The sequence below is a fragment of the Phyllostomus hastatus genome, unplaced genomic scaffold (genome assembly GCF_019186645.2).
Source record: "Phyllostomus hastatus isolate PE091 unplaced genomic scaffold, TTU_PhHast_1.1 phas_scaffold_46, whole genome shotgun sequence".
Taxonomy (NCBI): Eukaryota; Metazoa; Chordata; class Mammalia; order Chiroptera; family Phyllostomidae; genus Phyllostomus; species Phyllostomus hastatus.
The window spans coordinates 37,455,922-37,472,620 of record NW_025334032.1 but is presented as its reverse complement, the minus strand read 5'-3'; the positions used below and the strand labels follow the sequence as shown (position 1 = coordinate 37,472,620).

The 16,699-nt window shown below is 46.4% G+C and overlaps 1 protein-coding gene across 11 annotated transcripts in view; it reads right to left on the bottom strand.

Annotated features, from left to right (window-relative positions):
• SORBS2 (sorbin and SH3 domain containing 2) overlaps positions 1-16,699 on the bottom strand; it is a 186,670-nt gene that overhangs the window by 52,020 nt on the left and 117,951 nt on the right. For 4 of the 11 annotated variants that reach the window (XM_045821519.1, XM_045821515.1, XM_045821516.1 and 1 more), the window contains exons 8-13: positions 12,802-12,940; positions 11,084-11,256; positions 6,378-6,444; positions 5,676-5,720; positions 2,950-3,148; positions 944-1,058 (exon numbers count right to left, since the gene is read on the bottom strand). In XM_045821519.1, the coding sequence (XP_045677475.1) occupies positions 944-1,058; positions 2,950-3,148; positions 5,676-5,720; positions 6,378-6,444; positions 11,084-11,256; positions 12,802-12,940 (738 nt within the window). Of the gene's footprint in view, positions 1-943; positions 1,059-2,949; positions 3,149-5,675; positions 5,721-6,377; positions 6,445-10,296; positions 10,433-11,083; positions 11,257-12,801; positions 12,941-15,765; positions 15,802-16,699 lie in introns of those variants that run through there. The other 7 variants (XM_045821514.1, XM_045821512.1, XM_045821513.1 and 4 more) reach the window with 4 other exon arrangements.

The following is a 16,699-nucleotide window of genomic DNA, read 5'->3' as shown; positions in this document are numbered from 1 at the left end:
TTCCAGCGAAAGTTCAGGGCTGGCCCTGCCTTATGGACGATGGCGTGGTTTCCTGGACGCTCTTAAAGGATCTCACCAAGGAAAGGCCTTCCTGCTCATAAGAATTCTTTTTAAGGCAAGGCAGAGAGCACATGCAAATGAGATCAGCTGTTCCTCTGGAAGCAGATTTTGACAGAGATGCAGAGGAACTGCAGTTTCATGAGATCCTGAGAGCCCCGACCAATGAGGAGAAAGGGCGCAGGGAGGAAGGCTGGGGACCTAAAAACAAAGAGGGCTGAGGAGGAGCCTACGTGTTAACCTGCACTTTGGGGAAGCACATGGTTTCTTTCCAGCCTATGTATCTTTCCATTCGTACACGATTAAATAATCGTACAATACTGCAAAGTTAATTAGATTAGAATCTTGATCCATTAGACTGACAACCAATCAGGAAGCTTGAGGCTTGGTAACCTGAGAGAGATTTAATAAGAATCAATTAAAACAGCTTGTTATAAAAAAGGCCTTTGGAACATTTCCCCTGAAGCCGGAGAAATATTAATAAACCTATACGAAAAGGAACTGCCTGGGTCTCAATTGTAGCAAAGAGGTTAATGAATGTTTTTTTTCTCATTAGGAACATAGACAAGCAATTCAGTGTTGCATTTATGAGTGCCATTCCTTATTTTTAAAAAACCCAGCTCAGGGCTCTGATTGGACATAGCTACAGTTCTATGTAAATAAGTCCTACGTTTAGTCTGCAAGGACAAAACAAATTAGAGAGACTGCATCTTCAACTCTGAAACCAGGTTCACACATCACAATGCCAAATGACATGATTTCTAAATAACGCCAAATAGTGAAGTTACCTTTGTGACAAAAATTGCCAAACGATACGACATTCGGGTTTATGGGAGAACCCAGGAAGCCTAGAGAACTGGCATCCTGTTTAGTGACAAGTGCTTACTGGTCTTTCGTGCTGCAGAATCGAAGATTTCCCGGGTTCGTATTCAAAAATACTTCTCGGCTCGGACCGAAATCGTCTTGTGTCGACTTTTCTGTCGGGAGGGTCCCAGTCATGTCTGGAAATAACCAACAAATTGCTCATGAAAATAATTCTCTACGTTTTGAACCGTTGTGTATAACTCCTCGCTGTTTGCAAAGTTCGTTTTAGTACAGATGAAACAAAAAAAGTTGCACAGGTTGAAAAGCTGATCTGACCAAAATACCGCATTTGACATAAGAGAGTTGATGAAAGTCATTTATTTCATATTATGTGTTCCTCCTTTTTTTTCATACAATGATTTTTTTCCTTTGGCTCGAACACTCACACAAGGGATGTGGGTATATAGCCTGTGATCTGCTTCGTAAACCCTTGGGTCCCACACAAAAGCAGCTGCGTATGCCTGTGTGTAGGGTGAGTGGTGGTTACGCTCCAGGAAGTTACATGAGTTTATCCTGCCGCTCTGACCCGGCATCCTTGATTCAAAGTGACAAGGAGTCGTGCACATGCCATGTTTGATCTTGTTTATCTCGCAAATGGCATCATAGTGTGTGAAAAGTACTGAAGTATCACTTGGGTTACCGTCTGTGGGAGCAAACTGTGGGGATGGGCGATCCTCCATTGATACTGCTTTTGAAAAACCAGACTCATTGGAGACCTTGGAACCAGCTTTCTCCCGAACTAACGTCCTTCAAGAAGTGGTCACAGAAGGACTCCAAAAGCAGAGATTTTTACGTAGCTTTTGGGGGCTAAAGAAAGCTTCCTGGGGGGTCACTTTTGAGAAAGCAGGATTTTATGACTATTGTTGGGGGCAGTTCTGACCCATGGAATGGGGTGGAATTGGACTCCATGGTGAGCTGGAAATAGAAGTGCCCTAGGCAGCCAAAGAATTAGAGTCAAGGACTGGCTTCCTAGCATATTGATGAGTAATGTTGAGAAGAGGTGTTGTGAGCGTTATACAAGACAACGTATATGAAAGCCCTCCAGAAGTTAAGAGGTTAGCGCATTTCCTGACGAGAGATTTATTTTTATGGAACACACGGAGCAAATGACACATTTAAATCTGAGTTAATTTTGGGTCTTTTTTATGGCAGATACACCGTTTACGTCTAGACAATTATTTCTAGCCAAATTTGACAAAGATGTCAAATTTAAGACATCACGGTTGTACACATGTACTTCACCGTGATAAGATTGGTATTAAAATGAGAATCTTCTCACATATACTTTGTGCCCATTTTCATGGGTTTAAAATAAAACATACATATCTCATTGGGTTGTTCTCAGAATTAAATGATATAATAGAGGGAAAATGCTTTGCCTAGTGCGTGGCTCATAGCAAACGCTCAGGAAAGGTTCCCTGTGAGTAGGATCGCCAGTCATCATGATTTCTAAGTGGCACACTACAAGTGTGTTTATTTTTGTGAGAATAGTTTCTACAAAAATATTTCAGTGGGAAAATGAAAATTGCTATCATCTCTAAACACTGATGGAAATGAGTCACAGGGAGACACTTATTAACGAATGCCTTATTTATAACGTATGAATAACCTTCCTGCTTTCAAAAGGATATTTTTGTGTATCAGAGGGGAATTTGAACTTATTAATAGGCCTAACACTTCAAACCTGAGGAAACTGAAAATTAACTGCATAATCTCTGACCTGCTATGCCAAAGGGAGTAGGTCAATTATTTCTATTTATTTGTCTTCTTGGACGCATTTATTGATTAAAAAGCAGAGATTGTGCCCACGTTACGTCAGGTCTACCTTAGGGTACTGCAATCCTATGAACCAAACTTGCTATATAATCCCAATAGAGGAAAGGGTTTACTATAATCTCAATACATGGTACATGCAATGACTAATAACATGATCCACACAGTATCTCCACCAATTCTTCTATTGAAGACCATGTGCCTCTTTCCTTATACTGTTCTAAGTAGAGGCCACTTTGGGAGGCAATCACTTACTTTTCTGTTGAAGACCGATCTCTTGGCCGCAGCGGTGGGACTGGAGGGGGAACCTGTGGGGGCGGGGCGGGGGCGGGGGCGGCCGCGTCCTTCAGGGTGTCGGCGGCGCCGTTGTCCGAGTGGCTTTTGGAGAGGGGCCTGTAGGTCTGGGTCTTCGCGGCCGGATGTGCCTGAGCACTGTAGGGCGAGTTGTACAGGCCTATCGCGAAACACGACACAACAGAACAAAACAGGAGCAAATGACGTTTTAAAAGTGCATCAAATTGTTTGTAACCCATAAACTATCCAATGATTTTTGCCAAAATTAATAATCAACAAGCATAGTCACCATGCATGCATCGGGCAGTATGATCTTTAGTGATATGTTAATATCATTAATTTATTGATCTTTATTAATGTGTTAATTTGTTATTACTGTATTCTGTACACAAGCATTGATTACAGTAAATCTTTGTCAACTATTTTAGAATTAGTATTAATTCAGACTAGCACTGGGAATAACTTACAGTTATTCAGCAAGGTTTTTCCTGGATAACATAAACTAATGACATAGTTAAGATTTCAGAGGAAGATTAAAAATACTTAACAGAATCCTTTCCAGATAGCTTCTGTTACTTTAAAAGCTCTGATTTACATATGATAAGGGACGTGTTAATTGCAATCAAACAAAATCCTGAGCCAGTTATACATGTGCTGTGCAAGGCTTTAGGAAGCAGAATCCCTTCATAAGCTCATAGCGCATGTGGGAAATGAGACACAAATGGAACTATGATCAAAAATAGTCGGCAATATGATCAAGGCCGAATGGAGACGATATACACTGAGGATTAAAGGATTCTGGGAGGGGAAGATAGCGGCTTGGCCAGAGGACACACTGTGGGACCTATGGCACTACAGTCAGCCCTGATGAGCGTGGCAGAGACAGCACAGAATCAGAAAAGGGGCGGAAAGAGCAAGACAGACAGACAGACAGCAGCGGGAGCAAGGTTAGAAGGAAGGGCAGAGACAGGTTGCAGCCGCTCTGCCTACTGATTAAATGGTAACACTCTCTCTAAAGAGCTCTGCGAGCTTATATGTAAAAGTGTCTGATTTACTAATTACTAATGGATACAAAACACTGATATGAAAAAACAATGACAAGCATTCTGAAGTTCCTGCCACCTCAGTCTTTTGAGCTAAGTCTGTTTCCGTGTTATCTTCTCCCGAAGTCCCGGGCCAACTGCCGTGACAGAGGAAGACTTGATGCCTGCCGCATTGTTCTGCCCGGACTCCGCAGTCTGGCTGCCGTTGTCGGGCTCGGTAAAGGCAGGGCCACAGGCCCCCGATGGAGTTGTTGAGGCACAGCGCACCTCGCCAAGCCAGACTTAAGGACGGTTTAGGCCTCGCCCGGAAATGGAATCTTGAACCAGCCCATCAGGAGTCACCTGGCCAGCACTAGTCGGGTCATCTGCTCGACAGGCTCCTGCCGCCCCCTAAGGGAACGCCATCTCAGTGACCGATCTGCCTTTTCACCTGGTAGGACCCCCGTGTTCTGCCCCCTTCTGCCTAGAACGTCTTTCATTTGGTGCAGCTCCTCGGAGCTCCTCTCTATCTGCTGGAGGATGCTGCCCGAGTCCCAAATCACTGACCAAAGCCAATGAGATCTTTCAAATGTACTCAGTTGAATTTTGTTTTTAACAAGCCGAGTTTGGAGTACCAGTGGCCAGGAATACAAGTCTTAGTGGGGCCCCCGCTATCAAGTGGAATATTGGGGGTCAGAAAACCAGAGGTCTAGTTACTTCTAAGCTCGTTCTGTTCGTTGTTGTTATTCTGTTTTGTTCGCTGTCCCTCTATATGTCTTTGGGGATCACGAGCTGGATCCCCAAGAGGTCAGGGGCCTGTGTGCTGGCCTTCAGGTGCTCAAGAGGGGAGACCCTCATGCAGTTCACGGCCAGGCCAGAAAGGGGACCCCAGGTGAGGCTGCCACTGTGTAAGGGGAGGGGAGACCGACCCACCGAGCCTGCTCCCGAGAAAGGAAAAACAGACACCACGCAGTGGTTGCAGCCTGAGGCTGAGCGGGGGGAGGAGCCCGGCGTGGGATCCCCCGATGTGACATTTAGGAGTAAGTGATGACGAGGAACATTTCTAAGGGGTTCCCTCACTTTCACCTGCAACCACTTCCCAAGATACCAAGACACTCCGATACACGTAGAAAAACCCGGAATTGAAGTCGGCCCATTATGACCACTGGCAACTCTGAGTCAGAACAGCGGCCGGCAAAGTGGGGTTTTCAAAACTCCTCCAATGAATGGTTGCATTCTGGAGCAGAAGCATGGACAAGGTCACAGAACACTGTGCTGGACTTGTCTTTTGTGGCGTGTGTCTGAAAGATCTCATGCAATGGCAATCACTCTGCCCGCTGATAAAAGGAGATCTTTATCTCATTTTGTACCCGGTACAGTCTGTTCTTTCAGGCTGGCCTTCACACTTGGGTTAAAGATTCCTGAAGCTGAGCATAAACCGGACAGTGGGAACGAATGTGAGAAAAGCGTATTAGTTCTCATTTCCAGGAGAAAAGATCAATCCTTTTGTTATGCATGCCCCGAGGAAAAGGGGGAGGGGAAAAGCGTCCTCCTCGTTGTGGCAACGGAAGACATGCACTCAGAGTGGTGAGAAAGTGATGGTGAGGTTCTCCCAAGCATGGCGGGGCGTGGGATGTGCATTGTGAGCAAGCAAACCCGTCCTACCTGCATTATAGGTATAAGGAGTATTATACATGTCTGTGTCATCATCTAGAAAAACGAAACATAAATATTATGGTGGTACAGATTCCGTCACCATATCGTAAGAAGACAGCAGAACTTCAGAGACGCAACGGACATTGGTTAGGAATCCCATGCATTGTTTTGTCGCGGGGCCCTTGCAGCTCGACCTGACCTGTCTGTGCCGTGTTTGCTCTGTGGCCCTCTTCACAGTGTCCAAGGTCAGCCCCTTTACCTCCCTTCCCCAGGGAGCCTTCTCTTCCGGGTCATGACTTTCCTTTAGCAAGTGCTTTGTCTCTGTCGACTCCGTGAGACCGACCTACGCTCGCTCTCTGGGTAAGGAGCAGACGCGGGCGGACGGAGGAAAACTGAGTGTGTAAGCAGCAATGCACCATGCTGGTTCAGACTGTGGGGAAGGGAGGATGAAGCGAAGACCCCAGAGCACCTGGCACCTCTTCAAGGCCCCCTCCTAAGAGGCTTCTTGGCAGATCAGGGGTGAGGAAGGAGCACCGGGGACTGTGATTTGAGGGGTGATATGAGGAGGCGTGTTCAAAAGAAGGAGTGGGAGCCAGGCAGTTTGCTAGGATCTTGGCATTTGGGGTGACACTACACTACACGGAAGGGGGGAGGATACATACACGTCCTTCAACCCGCGGGGACCCGATCAGAGCACAGTGACAGACGTACCTGGCTTGTGCACCATGTGGATCTGCTTAAACATCGTCTTGTACCAGTCCTTCGGCCTGTCCACTGTCTGCGGGAGAGAGCGTCGCCGTTACAAAGCTGCTTCCGGGATGACATTGCTCCTGAATGCTGCTCCTCCTGTATTTCACCTTTTTAAATAGCGAATTTCTGCTCTATGATAAAACGTCTATTTCATGATGGCGATACCAGTCATTTGTCCCGATATGCATGCAGTGCGTAAATACATTACCCCCTTTTTAGCGGAGGCTGAATTGCAACATCATATATGCTGTGACTTTATTTTATGCAAATCATAGTTTGCCCAGCACGAGACAGTTAGTATTTGCACAACCATATTTATATAAAAATCACTGAATAAGAGTTACAGTTTTATAATAGTGTGCTTCACATCTTTTGGTGATAATTATTATTCTCCTTAAAAAAAGTTTTAAGTGAGTGTTCTGTTTATGACATTATTTTTGACTTGAACTGGGTTTAGGCCAACTTAGATTCAGAGAAACAAAGAAATTGGTGTTTTCTAGTCTAAGTTCCCAAAACACCAAAGGTGTGACACACCCCCGAGTCTAAGAGCAAAACTCAAAATGTAGATATTGCTTCAAAAAATGTTTACACTGGTAATAAAACGTATACAGCATTTGCTTTGCTAACTTGTAAACTCCTTGAGAGTAGAAGCTTCTCCAAATGCAGCCCCGGCTTTGACATGATAGACACCGTGGGCTGTAGCGGGAAGACGAAATTAATGTCAGATCAGCCTAGATTCAAATCTCGGCCCCCTTCATTACTGTTTTCTAGCAATGTGAACTTGGATAACTTAGGTAACCTTTTCCACCTCGTGCAGGTAACAGTCCCACATCACGGAGTTGTTATAGAAACTGAATGAGTTGATGTACGCACAAAGGTCTAGGGCAATGCCTATTGTATAAGAAATGGCCAATAAATAACAACCACGGGGAATGTCAAATGTTTATGGAATAAAATGATGAATGAATCCAGGTTATTGGATGGAAGTCTTCCACCGTGTTGTGTACCTGTGAAAGTAGACAGACACCTTTATGATCACAAGGGAAGATTTGTCTTGGCAAGATCTTTATCTCAATATTTCCAGAGCTTCAAGGGCGAGAAGCTCAACTATTCTGTCTACGTTAACTAAATATACCAGATTTTCCGAGATAATTCTCTTGACGCAAAACATCCTGTTAGGACTGCCACAAAAATATTCTTATATTTATTAGGCTGAGCTTTGGTTGCCATTTTCTATCCTAATTTTTCCCTCAGAAATGTGGTCATTGCATTTTTCACCTAGACACTGAGGGTTTGGTGCTCTATCTAACGACTTTGGGGTCTAAGAATCTACGATTCTGGTAATGACCATAAATATAGATTAACATTAAGGGCTACTTTGTTGCGAATTACCTCTTCGTTTATTCTAGGCTCTTTCTACAATGGAAGAATGGAAGGGATTGTTGGCTGACCTTGTATTCAAACGGTGGGAGCTGGTGGGACAGGGCACAGCAGTTACTACAGGAGTCTGGCTATTATTTGCTGATCACGTATCTTGAAGGGACATTTATTTTCATAAAAGACAGATTGCTCTTTCACTAAGCTTTATTTCCTTTACAGTGTTCAGCGACAGAAAAGAGGACACAGCCTGGAGCAGAAATGCTCTCCACCCATACCTGGACACAACCAGAGGCAAGGAGGATGCCTAATGAGTAAGTCACATCCCTGTATATGGCAATGCGTCCTGCCAGACAGGCATTTTTTTCTTCCTTTGCTGGAGGGCACGTATTGGGCTGGATCTCAGTCCTGCCATCTGCTCGCTTTATATGGAGAGCACAGAGATGCCAGAAATGCCCCGTCAGTTGGCAAAGGGGAACATGAAACTGGTAAAAGGGTTACAAAAACTCTGTGTCCCGTTCTAAAAGGAGTCCTCTGCGCATTTAGAGTTCCCTTCACGCATGCCAGCGTGGAGACTGTTATGGCTAATCCTGGGACTGAGTAAACAGAAGTCTACTCAGATTTGAAGACGTTTACTTTTGTGTGTGCCCTTCAGAAATTATCTTGCACGGATGCTAACCACTAGGAATTCACTATTCGGTTGTTTTGTATAACCTTGGCTGAGCATACCTGGCTTTTTATATTCCTACAGTTTACAGAACATCGGAACTCCACAGAGGTTTATCGTGTAGGGATTTCCAAAAAGGGGAAATACACATATTTTCTACATACCAGTATACAGTTATTCTATTCTATTTTTTTGCCCCTTCCCAGCTTTGAAAATGCTCAAACCATGTTGTGTTTGAACTAGAAGAAAAGAGTCTTGTATTTCACCTAACTAGCTGGCTGTAATGAGACAGTCTCGTGGGACCTGAATCCTAGTGGTTTTTGTCGTTGTTGTTAAGAATGGCCGTGAAAGGCTAACACAGACGGCCCGGGTCACGTGAGAGAGGGCCGTGCCGGGAGCTGGTGTTCCCTCCGTTCAAATAACTCAAAGGTACATTTGTTGACTCTTGGCTTCCTAGAGTTTCTGGGTGACTTTACAAAATTGCATTTCCTCGGTATATGCTGGTTGTCTGGAGTGAGGGGCTGACCCAGTCCATTGAGACAGGACTGCCTTTGGTGTGTGACTCGGTAGAAAGTCCGTGGGAGCCATCGGAGTCTGCTAATCCTTGCTTTCTACAGGGTGAGAGAGAGGAACAGCCCGGGAGATTCTTGGCCTGCGGTGGCTCAGAGATGGCCTGACTCGACTTTCATAAACACGGCTATACTTGGGGATGTGCTCAGCAGGGCTAGAAAATAGGAAGTGTGACTGAGCCTTCACAGACCTGCGCCTTCTTTGTCAAGTTTTCCAAGTCCAAATGCAAGCGCAGCTGTGCCCAGAAATCGTGTGTTATTTTCTGTTTTAAAGCAGGGGAACTAGCACGAAGTGTTTACTTATGCATGTCTAAATACGCTTTTGATTTGGCAGTAGATAAACAATATATAAACTTCAGTATTACCTGATTTTCACCATCTACAACGGCTCATGTGTTAGTTTTTTCCTTTGAAAAACTGACAAATAAGGCCTTGCTACTTAAGAAAATTATGTCTTGTGGATTAAAAAAAAAAGGCCCAGCCTTGTCACTTTTACAAATCATCTGTTGATTTAGAAACACACCCAGAGGTCTCAGATAAAAGTTTCTCGGAGAGAATCTGTAACTATATAGAATCAGGGAGCCCCTCATTTGTGTGTATATTGTGCCTCAAGGGTCAGTTAAACAAAACCAGTGACACCATACCTGACACCTTACCTGTGTGACACGTTATTAGGAAAAAAAATGAAATGGAACCATTTTGCATCAGAAATCTTAAGAGGGAAACAACCCAACACCTCCGCCAGAAACACGTCGTCATCGTAAGAGTAAGCATGCTAGTTGGGACCCCTGAACTTTTCTGCCCCTTCAATATGACAATCTTCAGTTCCAGCACAGATTCCCAGGGCTTCATAACGAGTCGCAATCAATGTTCTTAGAACCGAATGAACACGACACCCACAGGAACTGCTACACTGATTTACTTTTGGCTTCTGATTGTCATACAGAAGCCTGGACTAGTTAATTTTCAACTCTTCTCTCTGCATACAGAACACGTAACCCCCCATATAATACATGCAAATTAAAAACAAAAGCCCTCACACTTGGCCTTCAGGGCAGCCTGAGTGTTTCTTCAACGGGACCACCAGTGCTTTCCCCCTGACCTCTGTCCCTTTCTTTCCCTCTGTCCACTGTTGTCTGTGGCCCCCCAGGTCTGCCTTCCAGGGTAGCAGCCCTTGGCAACACCCCAGCCAGGTCCCAGGGAGTCGTGGAAAACCGCAGGCCACCTGCGCTCCCTTCTGCAGTGGGCCCCCCACCCCCAACATCACCTGCAAAGGTGCTGCTGCTCGCATCCTGGCTCCCAAGGCCGCCCGGTCGCCCGGTCGCTGCTAGCACAGACCTTGTCTCGGAGTGGACTGCTCAGGCTCAGCGAGCAGCTGCCGCCTGCCCGGGCTCCCAATAGCTGACTCTGCGGCTGCTGAGCGTTGCCAGAAGGGGCTGCCCCGACACTCTGAGCAAGGCTTTGGCAGAGTTTAAACAGGAGAAAAAAAATCTGCACCCTTTCACTTAGCATCCCCGAGAGCTCTCGGCAGGCACGGCCGAAGACGGACACTAAGCGGTGTGTTTCTCTCCAGTTTTTCCTGTCCATGACTTTGACTTGAACTCCCTTCATTTCACTGCCCCCTCCCCCCCAATCACAGCTCCTCATCTCCTGGTGTGAGCACACGCCTGCCCATTTCAAACAAAAATTCCCTGGGTTATTTGCAATGCCCCTGGGGGTCCCATGCAGCCCCCCCACCCCCAACTCCCGTTTCCTCCGTCCTTGTCTTGTCTATTGCCCTAGCACGCCTTGCTAAAGGGTAAAACAGAACACACTTTGTGTCCTTTCACAAAACCACAATTTTCACGATTTTTTAATTAAGACGGAAACACAGATTGTGCGATGATCTCCCATTGACAGCCCTCTGTCTCTGCCACACGTTATGGTCGTGAGACGTCAGATGGCACCGGGGGCAAGCCTCGTTAGCTGAGCCCAGAGGGACCCCCACCAGCCAGCCCTCCCTCGTGGAGTCCGTGCGTGGCCCGGAGCTCGGGGCGCACGCCAGCGTGTCCTACCGTTCTAATCGCCGTGGGGATTCCGGACTCATCCACCGGCCCGATCCCTGGGTAATGCGGCGCCTTGATGACGGTCACCCTCTTCTCTTCCTCCGAGGACCTGTACAGCGGTATGGAGCCGCCCAGGGAGCCGTCCAGCGACTGCGCGTGCTGGGGGTACGCCTCTGCGGAGTCTGCGGGGACACGGAATGTACCTGATGCCCGGGGGATCGGAGCCTCTTGCCTAGTTACCCCAAACGTGACACAGTTTGTGTTCCCATCACTCTCTCTCTTTTAACTCACTGGCCTTCAGCTTCAGCCGCTCCCGGTTAACATGGAGGTGTGCCCTGAACAGCCCTCCAACAGCATTAGAAAAGGCGCCGCTCTATATCGAGACTTTCCTTTAACGAGTCTCACGGCTACCTGTACGCCGTCTAGAGGTTTTGCTGGCGCGGAAGCCGAGTGGCACCGTGCACACACGCTGACTGTTCCCCGGTGAGCTGACAGCATCCCTTCTTTCAGCACACACCCAGTGTTGGGGAACGGGAGTGCAAGCCCTGGGCACGGGCTCCTTTCTCTCTGCAGTGGGTTCAAGGCCAGAGGATGGGTCCCCTCCTGCTTTCCGGGAGCTGGGCTGGGATCCCTGCTCTCTTTCCGGCCTAACTCTCTGCTTCCTGCCGGGCGGGGGTTGGGGGGAACCCTTGGTCAGCATCATGGTACCTTGTCAGCTCAACTTCATGTGATGGTTTGATTCAGTCTGGTTTTTTTTTTTAACGTTCTGGGTTAATGTTTTACAGTTTTAAAAACTAAGGAAGATTATGATACGGTTCTAGTATCTTTTGCCGTATAAAAGAGTTTCTATCATTATATGGCACAGTATCTTTTCAGGGAAGCTTCAAAAGTGTTCATGAAGCCCTGGCTGGCGTAGCTCAGTGGATTGAGCACAGGCTGCGAACCAAAGTGTCGCAGGTTCGATTCCCAGTCAGGGCACATGCCTGGGTTGCAGGCCATGGCCCCCAGCAACCGCACATTGATGTTTCTCTCTCTCCTTCTCCCTCCCTTCCCTCTCTCAAAATAAATAAATAAAATCTTTTAAAAAAAGCATTCATGAGCCCCGTGATATTATATGCTGGAAAAGTTTTTATCCATGTTCAAGTGTTCCTTCTGTTTCTGGAAGAGAGCTACATCTTTCATCTAATTCTTAACTCCCCAAAAATGCCTAGAAGAACTAGGTGCCTCTGAAATTCTGGAATCCTCACTTAAAACCTCACATCCCTGACGGACGGCCTTCCGTGTCCAGTTAGCACGGTGCACTGCTCCGTGAGGCAGCCTGCCCGCCGCATCGGACTGTGTTAACCGTTAACCAGTCCTTCTCTATACACCCCAAGGAATGTTCTGCAGTGGAAGTTGTCCATGCGAGAGCAGGGGGTCTCGAACACGGGTGGTGTTTACCATGTGAACTTTCTCCCCAGATGCCAAACAGCCTTCTCCAGAGTCCCGTACAGAAGCAGTCTCATTGCCTTGGAATAGCTGGGTGCCTGTTCCTTCTGACATTGAATCTGCACAGTCCCTAATTCCCCGCCCCCGTCCCACCCCTAAGAACATGGGCATTAAATAGTGAAGTGTCAAAGGCTTCTGCCTCCTTTTAAAAATTACTTGGGTGCTTTCTATTTTTCTCCTGTGGTCTGTACTTGCTATTTTGAAACTGCCATGAAAATCGCGGCTATCAGATGACTTACCGAGTGACCGGCCATGCGGCATGATAATGCTGGAGTTGAGCGAGCCCGGCAGAGAGTAGGCTGAGGGCGAGAACGGCCTTTGGTAGTAACTCATCGGACTCACGGCCCCTCCAGAGCTTCCATTCACCGTTATCTGGCTCTGAGGAAAGTGCAGAGACATCCCGTTAAAGCATGGTCCCCTGGAAACATCGTCCCCTCAGAGGACAAGGAAAGACCTCCTCCAAATGACAGTCATCAGCTGTCAGGTTTTTATTTCCTTTGAAAAGCAACGTCTAGAGGGGCAGGGCGCATATTTCCCCGTCTTCCCCGTCTTTACTTCGGAAAATCACTCTCTCACATGGCAGAGGGCATAGGAGGCGATTAGGAAGCAGTGGGCTAGTGGGCAGGCCACTCGGCCGACAGAGATGCCACAGGTATTAGTAGGAGTCTGAATAAAGTCAACCTGGAGGGCAAGTTTGCGCTGCAGCCACAAGCTAAGCAGTCGGAACACTGTCGCACCACCCTGCCTGTGAGCCTTGGAGTGGATGAACTTTGACAGGGGGCAAGGGACTGGTTCTCAGACTCGGTCAGCGGTCTTCTATTGGACCCATGCTTCCAGGGCAAGGCGACTACTAATATAAGGCACACAATTGTTTGGATTTATGTATGGTAACTCAGTCTGTTCTAGAAGAATCAAATACCTGGGAAAGCACCAAAACCTCTGGCTTCTCCCTCCTCCAATCTCATTTAGCACTTGATCTTTCTCTTCTTTCTTAATAACTTATTGTTTTGATTGCTTTATATTTATTTTATATGCCCAACGGTGGTATTTCAAGCTTCTTGTTGGAGATGGCCATACACACACACATACATAAAGCTGCATGCACTCTGGTGCTAATAACATAGTAGATATGCAATAGAAACATATTCTAATTGCACTGAATTGGCTTAGCTCACAGAGGTGGAGCTCAGTGCCGTGAAATATGCCTCCCTGCCCACAGCACAGAGCGCTGTGGCGACCACGCAATGTCACAAATGAGACAAAACATTAGTAAGAGCATTTAGTTAAAATGGCTCCAGAGCTGAGTACACACAAACACACGTATGCACATAGGTAAAGAAACAGAGCTTGTGAACTTTTTCTACTCATTTTAATACAAACTCAACTTCTATTGTACCGGCCTGACACATCGGTGAATGACTCATCACTTATTTCCCTGATTTTTTTTTTCACCTTAAAACAGATGTTTGCAAATGACCTAGAATAAACCTAGTGTCATTACTTTACAGCCATACCACATCTGGCCGAAAGGCAATAAACAGTTCACTACCATGACTGTGCTTGCTGACCGAGTGCTCCTCTAAGCAGTTATGGAGATCCATCCCAGACCACAAGCACTTGTATCTGAGGGTCTTCCACCCCAAGAGCAGTGGGAAAATAAGTGGGAGGCTCTGGCATACCCCAAAGCTTTGGAGCTCTTATTTACCTTTGGTGAATTATTTCAGAATTGTTTTTCCTCCCTGCCCAAGTCAAGATTGGTTGGTCTTCATAAATATAATTTGAATGCTGTTGTTATAATGTGTCATAATTATTGTTAAAAACAGAAAAATCCTTATCCAAATCATCATGTTACTGTGTTATTGAATTTGGGAAAGTTGCTTTAAGTCCTATTTTGTCCATGACAATGCTCATTTAGAACTTCATTATAAAATCAGTTTTTTAGAAAAAAACTCCCATTTTTTGCCCTTATAAAGTTATATGCCTTTCAAGTTACAGTCATTATCTAGACATTAGATGCAATTGAAAATCTGTGCTGTAAAATTGTGAAGCGTTTTAACCATTCACAAATCTTCTATCAGAGACTGCTTGTCATATAGACACATGTAAATGACATACATGGGAAATATATATCACTTTAAGTGGAAGATAAATTATTGGTTTATAAAACAATAAATGTATTCATCAATTTCTGTACTGGAATGGCTCAGGAAAAATATTTTTACGAAGTATGGGGTTCCGTGTCTACAGTAGGTTAAGGTTGTTTGCATCGTTCAGCCCTGAAAGACAGACAGTTGAAAAGACGTGAGTGGTAGACACGGGGGAGCAGGGAGAACCAGCGTGACTTGGTCGGTAATCGCATGTGGGAGAAAGAAGGACACACAGACTACTCACACGGGATGATTTCCCATGGCTCCCCGAGTTAGGCTGTCATCTACCAGGATTTAACATGGAGGTAATTTTTTTTTCTTTCTGTACAATCTAATCACAATCATATCATATGTGCACTTCTCTAAGTTTCTGAGATAAGTTCTTACTAAGGCCAATCACTGTCCAACTCATTAGCTAGAGCAACCCGGTGTGAAAAGAAGCAACTCTAAGCTGGATGAAGAGAAGGAGACTTTTTCAGCCCAAAGTAGGTTTATGAAGGTGACTGTCATCGATTCCCCGGGCCGACGGTGTAGAATGGGCTCACTAATGTAACAATCAACGCCTACGTGAATAAACACGCTCAGCAGCAAAATGAGACGGCTGGCAAGCGTCCGTCCCATTGGCCTTTGGCGATCTGTCTAAAAAACGGTGGAATCAAAGGGAGGAAGAACAATGCCGTGCATGGCAGCCGGGGCCACTCGGGGCTTGCTGTCTGTCATGTCAGACCTCTGACCCAAGGCTGGGAACGTGTCTCGGAGTGGCAGTGGTGTGAGTGTCAGCTGTCCTCAGCTCCTTGGGGGTGGCTAGGGGACTGGGAGGGGTCTGCAGGGACAGGGCCCGGGATGTTGCGTGCAGAAGGAGGTCAGGAGCAAGGGTTGCTGTAAGCAGAGCTCCGTGCAGGTGTGACGGCCCGTGCTAGCAGGCGGCGGCAGGTTAAGGGATGTGGGCTGGGAATCTCGGTTTGGTGACGGTGTTTCGGTTAAAAGGCATGGCAGCCGGGGGCGTGAAGAAGAGGCTGATGGTGTGGTGTAGCTGAGTGTCTGCGAAGCATTTACCTCCAGCACACTGGCCGTTACGTTCTGGCTTCCAAGCTGAGTTTGGGGAAGAAATAATGAGAGGAGATGTAAATTACCCAATGAGTAAAACATCTTTTGGTCACGTGACAGAGAAGGCGGATGGTCAGTTTTGTTTGCGAGCACTTTCTGGAAACACATTCGGAGAGTTAGGTGCCCACCACACAGGACGGAAAGAGCACGAAAACACAGAGAAAGGGCATCCAGTAAGTGTGTGGGTTTTTCTTGAGATAAGACCAGGTTTCACACAACACTGCATTGTCAGTTTGGGTGAGGGGGGGCCCTGAGAGTGTTGGCATAAAGGATTTCTTTCCCCCCCTCAAAAGTTTTAGGTTTTGTACTTCCAACAGTAAAATGACGTCAGGTTGTCTGTTGGTCAGCAGAATTAGTTTTCCCTTCACTAGAAGTCTTTGTAGCATACCTACCCCACACCCCCCAAAACATACCAAAAATAAAAATCTGTTTGCCTCCTTTTTTAACAATGACTTACAGATAGATATAAAGACTGCTCAAACCAAAAGCAACTAAATGGAAAGGGAATTTTGTCCTCTTCCCACTCACTGAATCTCTTTCTTGATTTCACCATAACGCACTAAAAGAATTAAACCTAAAAGCATCCTGAGCATGCAAATAGTGGTCCCTGTGTATGCCGATGAAGTGAAAGAGAAAACCGGCCACTGATGACAGTTAGAATGTCTCCTAGCTGGTTAGAACTACTGTTGGTTTACCTGCCAAATGATAGGTAAAGGAGAAAGAAACTGAAGGAGAAAGAAAAGGTTCCATCCCCGCCCCACTCCCCGGGGCCGTACAACCCAAGAGGCTCCACGTGGTGGAGGGGCGTCTGCAGGAGGGAGAGAGACGCTGTCCCTTCTAGCCGAGCTGCTGCCTGTGCCCTCGTGTCTAAGGTGATGATAAG